At 34.1% G+C, this 6,223-nt stretch overlaps 1 protein-coding gene across 6 annotated transcripts in view; it reads left to right on the top strand.

Moving 5' to 3' along the window:
- Positions 1-6,223, top strand: part of LOC106874583 (putative mediator of RNA polymerase II transcription subunit 26) — a 235,200-nt gene that overhangs the window by 191,545 nt on the left and 37,432 nt on the right. For all 6 annotated transcript variants that reach the window (XM_052970258.1, XM_052970262.1, XM_052970259.1 and 3 more), the window contains 3 exons: positions 812-846; positions 3,072-3,099; positions 5,684-5,733. In XM_052970258.1, the coding sequence (XP_052826218.1) occupies positions 812-846; positions 3,072-3,099; positions 5,684-5,733 (113 nt within the window). The remainder of the gene's footprint in view (positions 1-811; positions 847-3,071; positions 3,100-5,683; positions 5,734-6,223) is intronic.

Here is a 6,223-nt window from a genome sequence, read left to right on the forward strand (position 1 = left end):
TTTTTTTTTTTTTTTTTTTTTTTTTTATAACTTGGATGTGTATTTTAATTAGACAGTTTATGCAGATACTGAAACTGAATAAAAAAAATAGGTCCCAGTAAGATAAGCCTACAACTCTTACCTTGGTGTATTTAGTACTACATCATGAAATTTCTAGAATTAGTTACCTGTTCTGTTGATGCTTTTGTATCTACACATCATAGAGAAGAGCTAAAACAATACAATGAGACACAGGATGTACAAGGCAGATTCAGAACAATCTTAGACTTAATTTTTGATAGGATAGGGGGTAGAGCCAGTGTATAAGACCACTGCTGGCTCTCCCAGATTATTGAGACTGATATGGTTAATATTCCTTTTGACCATTTATAGGTCAGTATCTACAGAAAATGTAAGAAAAATATGAGCAAGGAGAGAATTCCCAGTGATTACTGTTCTGTGGAGGAATAATTGCTTAAATATTATATAGTATGGAATCTAAGAAGAGAGATGGGTAGGCATGATTGAAAATGACTTTTTAACAGTTGTTAGGTAGAACAGAGACCATTCTAATGGCCATGGCAATGATGATGATGATAAAATAGGCAGAAAATGTAAAGTGCATCTGTGAGCTAATGGTTGCAGTGTGTTGGGGGAATTGGTTCAAAAGTGAATAGAAAACAGTAGTGTCACAGTTTTATAGTTGCAAGGTTCTAATAAAAGTAATGTTTTAATCTTCATGAGGGCTCTTTTTAAAAAAAAAAATTTTTTTCACTCTCATGTCTCATCAGCTGAAAAAGGCAAATTCATTTCATTCTTTCTGTATTTGCAGACAAATAAGAGAGATAATCAAGAGCAGAAAAAGAGGTAGAGTAATTTTTACTTTATTTTATCTGTTTACTTATCTATTGCATATGTCTTTTTCATTCATTCACCTGCCTTGCTCAAAGCATTATTATTTGCTAATGGAAGAGCAGTTACATATGTATATATATAAAAAACAAAGAGACAACACCAGGAAAAAACAAATGTTATGTAATAAACTTCGTTCGCTTAGAGCTGTTTCTATTATAAGAGGTAGTGGACTCATATATATATATATAACAAATTAAATTTAAATTTAAGTTTAAATTTAAATGTTGAAGTGAATCTAACGGATTTTGTGTGTTATTTTAAATGGCTTATAAACACCTTCCACACTGCAATTGTTTTCGTTTCAGCACACGATCTCAGATCAGGTCACTTGCTATGCAAGTGCATCTCCGTAATATATATATATATATATATGTATGTATAAATAGAGAAAAGGATAAAGAGGACAATGGCAATACATGACTTATAATCCCCACTCTTGTTTAAACAACGAATGGGACATAACTAGCCGGTATACAGCACTTACTCGGTATTACCTGTATCTTTGGGTTTGGCTAAATCCAATACCCTTCTTAACCTTAAATATATATATATATATATATATATAAGGAAAGACACATTACATAATGTAGTCCTAGATATGCAGTGTCTAGATTAATTTACCTGGAGGCACAGTCCTCATGGCCTAGTTCCCTTTGAAAAATTTCAAATCTCAATTCAATTCAAGTTGAAGCCATTCTACCACTTCATCAAGAATTGCAACATTAAACTTCTAGTGAGGCAATTACAACAATAGCAAGTATCCACCAGCCAGCAATAGACTTACAGAGGTTGTATCACGGAGGAATTAGTATAGGGAGCTATACTGAAGCTACCCTGACAGTCTATATCACCTCAACCAGACACTTCACAACATTATGTGAGCACATACATTGACTGAGTGAAATGGTTATTACTAGAAAGTTCAGTGACCCCCACTGAAGGAATTGCTATCAGGATTGTTAAACGTTGTGGAACTTCATTGGGATTGTTAAAATAGTTTGTAAAGGTAGTAGATTCGGGAGAAGGATCTTTTCAAAAAATTCGCCTTATTTTTTTTTACCAAAGTTCTCTGATGCCCCATTTAAGGATGGTACACTTGTTAAAGTTCGAGTAAATAGAATATTGAAGTCAAGAAAACTTGGAAAAAAGATGAGCAGTCTAAAGGAAAGCATGGTGTGCATTTTGCAGTGTAATTCATGGATTCTTAGAAACATGCAAAGATTCTCATTACAAGAGGTTAGGGGTAAAGATTACTGAGAGGCATAAGAATATGGGCTGCTGCTGCTGTTGCATGTCTTTGCAAGAGCTTTCCGGGCATTCCTATTTTACTTTTTTTGCCATGGAAACTTAGGTAGTTAACATCATTGAGAGTTTAGGAAAATATTTTACCGTGACATTGCAACAAATGAAAGAAGGTGCCAATGCTGCTGGGTGAGACAATACATAGCCTCTGGCTAGAATAGATGAAAATATTCGGATCTTTTTTAAAACGGGGGCCACATTTTTCATTAACGAAACACTTTGAAACTTGGAACACTGGTAGAATGTGTCATATAAAACATCTTTTTCTCTTAGTCTTCTTAAAAAAAAAAAGAAATCCATAAGTTTTTCCATGTTAAAGTTGTTGTATTTCTGTAATTTCAACCAATCACTGACGTCCATTCAGCCAATAGACATTAAGTGCCGACTACATAAACAAACGATTCTGAAACAATTAACCCTAACCCTAACCTTAACCTTACGGTTAGGGTTAGGGTTAAAGCAAATTTAAAATGAAAAAAGCAAATAAAACGAAGGTATGGAGATTAAATACGCTTTACATCGCTTAATCAGCCAAAGGAGTAAATTTAAACAACTGAATACTTGTCAGTGATTGGTGGAAATTATCGAAATAAGACAAATTTTTACATGAAATAAATTCGAATACAAAAATATTTTTCTGTTCTATAACACAAAATAGATAAGTATACGAAGTTTGAAAGTCTTTCCGTACCAAAAACACTACGTAAAACATTAATGAAAAATGTGGCCCCCGTTTTAAAATAGATCCAAATATTCAAAAATGCTTCTCTTTCATATTTTCTATTAAAGCCAAGATACATTATTTGATCTAATATTAAATCCATCCTATTTATATCTCATAATCTGTAATTAAACCTCAAATTTCTTAATTTCAGCAACACCAACACAAACAAAATACAAAAGGTAATTATTGACTCCTGTTTTCTTTCTTTTGCCTTGGTAAAAACTTAAAAGTAAATGGCTGTTCTTGGTCTTAAAATATCAATCAGTCACAATCTATTTGTCTCAAGTTGTTGATCTTAAGGTATTAGCTGCAGTATCTCAAGATTTGTCTTGTCTGTTGAAACATATTATCTGAAGTCTTATATTGTTAATTCTGTGGAGAATAGCAGCTGCAGCATTCATTCACCATCAGTCATCATCTTACCCCAGTCATCAGCCAACCTCATATTTCCCATTATTTTTCCACCCTGTCCATTCTTTGACGTTACTTGACCACCCTCTTTGGGGTTTTTCCATTCCTTTTGTATGGCAGAGGTTCATGCATGACCATATTTACTTGTGATAGGGGATGATCATCATATCATGCTACATAACCAAGCCATTTCATTTTCTGTTTAAAACGATAGAAAAGTTTCTGCCTTTGCAGTAATTTCTTCCTTAACACATAAAGCACAATGGGCCACAATCATGGCTGTCAGGCACAGGTTGACAGGCCACAATCGTGGCCCAGATAGATGCATTTAATTTATGGGTGTTTGTTAGGGTCTAATGTCACTCAAACGCTCTGCTACCCCACAGAAAGCAAGGGGGCTCATAGTTCAACTAATGACTTTTCAGATGATGTAAAACTTGCCACCATTACACACTAAGAAGATATTTAAACTATTTTTTTTTGTTTTTTATGTGTGCATGATAGTCTCATTTTCATAAAATGTGCTCATTACTCCATGCTATGTAAGTGTAAATCCCAGTGCTTTATGGCTTAATGCTCATTAGTTCATTGTTCTATATATGGAATGCAAATCTCTCAGCATTTTGATTTTACTGTACAAAGCCCAGTTATAGTTTAAGATACACCTGGAGGAGAATTAGCAAACATTATTACCAGGAAAGGTACACAAAGAAATCTTCACTATCTTTGGTAGTGCTTCACTATTCATAATAAATAAACTTTACAAAATATGTAATCAACTTTTATGCCAGCAATTTTAGACATCCACCATGGACTCTTCCTTGGTATTTACTCATCTTCTATAGCTGACAACTTTTCTATTTCAAAAAATGCCAATAAAGGAGGAAATGAGGGTTTTACAGGCCACAGTGATGTTATTGTTAGGGAGAGCAGTTATGCTGTATTTATTCAGAGTGGAGATACTTTGGTTCTTAACAGGATAAAATGTATCCACTTCATGCTGTAAAGGGATTGGCAATAGGAAAGGCATTCATCTATAAAACATTTGCCAAGACACAACAAAGATTGCAGTTTTCTCTGCTATTGTATTAATAAATTTCACTTGCTGAAAAACCCCAGCAAATAGTAAGGTATTGCCATCCGATCCATGCTATCATAGGAAAACAAACATCGATGTTGACTATTCTGTCGACTTTATATTTTTGATTTTATCTACAGTTAGTATATTTATTAGTATATTTACCAGTCATCCTTGGCAGCTGTTTTGCTTTTTATTTAATTTCATTTTATATAAGACACAGGCATGGCTGATGGTTAAGAAGCTTGCTTCCTAACAATATGGTTTCAGATTCAATTGCACTGTGTGATAACTTGGGCAAATGAGTGGATTTGGTAATGGAAATTGAAAGAATCTTGCTGTATATGTGTATGTGTTAGTGTCTCTTTGTCTTGACATCATCAGATAGTTGTAAACAAATGTCACCATCATGAGGACACCACCAAGAGGTGTCCTTGTTTCCAGTCTTCTGTGAAAACATGTCTGGATATAGGGAAATATTACCTTACTAGGAAACAGGGGTCAGTTAACAAGAGCACATTCAAGCCATAGCAAATCTGCCTCAACAAATTCTATCCAACCCACGTGAGCATAGAAAAGTGGTTGTTAAAATGACAACAGTGACAATGACGATAATGATGATTAGGCTATAATTGAACTGACTATTCTTTATTGTTAAGTAACAGGGTTTCGTTCCAGTAATCAATCCATCATCATCATCATCATCATCATCATCATAGATGTATATGTTTTATGTTGTTTATATATATATATACAATTCATCATATTTCTAAAGAATCTAAATATTGGTTTTAAATTTTGGCACAATGCTGGTAAGCATTTTGCCTGGCAAGCTAATGATTCTGCTGGTTGCCACTTTAAAGAATCTGAAGAAGTTCTTAGCCTATTGTTAATAATTATAGATTTATTGTCATCTGAAAATAATAGTTTAGAAATTAATAATTATACTTTAGTGAGTTCTATATTTTAAATTGATGTTTTTTTTGTGTGTGTGTGTGGGGGGGATGGTTATGTTAAAACTTTCGTCAACCTAAAATATTCAACCACAGAACTGAACTATTTCACTATCTTCACAAAATTTTATAGTTACTTTTGTAGATCTTATACTTATCATCAGCTAATTATATTTCATTTGATTAATCACATAAATTATAAACTATGAACTAAGCAGCAGTCACAATTTTCTTGAAATAATTATATTTCAATGAATGTTTTCCTTTGGTATTTATAAATTTTCCCTTCCTAAAATCTAGTTTGATTTTCTTCCATTTCAGATATCAGTACCTTCTCTATCAGGATCCCACTTTGGTAGCAGTATAACTCAGTAAGTTGGTTAGTCATTAAGATATGTTTTTTGTTGGTAAATTGTTATTTTGCTATGACATAAATTTAGGAGCAATGATAACTTACGAACCAAAGTAAGTGTCACTAACTTTACTTAATTGTAGTTTAAAAAAAAGAGTTGTAACAGTCGAATATAGTGTGAATATGTGTTAAACAGGAGGCGCAATGGCCCAGTGGTTAGGGCAGCAGACTTGCGGTCATAGGATCGCGGTTTCGATTCCCAGACCGGGCATTGTGAGTGTTTATTGAGCGGAAACACCTAAAGCTCCACGAGGCTCCAGCAGGGGATGGTGGCGAACCCTGCTGTAGTCTTCCGCCACAACTTTCTCTCACTCTTACTTCCTGTTTCTCTTGTGCCTGTAATTCAAAGGGTCAGCCTTGTCACACTCTGTGTCACGCTGAATCTCCCTGAGAACTACGTTAAGGGTACATGTGTCTGTGGAGTGCTCAGCCACTTGCACATTTATTTC

Source organism: Octopus bimaculoides, chromosome 8 (assembly GCF_001194135.2).
Source record: "Octopus bimaculoides isolate UCB-OBI-ISO-001 chromosome 8, ASM119413v2, whole genome shotgun sequence".
NCBI lineage: Eukaryota > Metazoa > Mollusca > Cephalopoda > Octopoda > Octopodidae > Octopus > Octopus bimaculoides.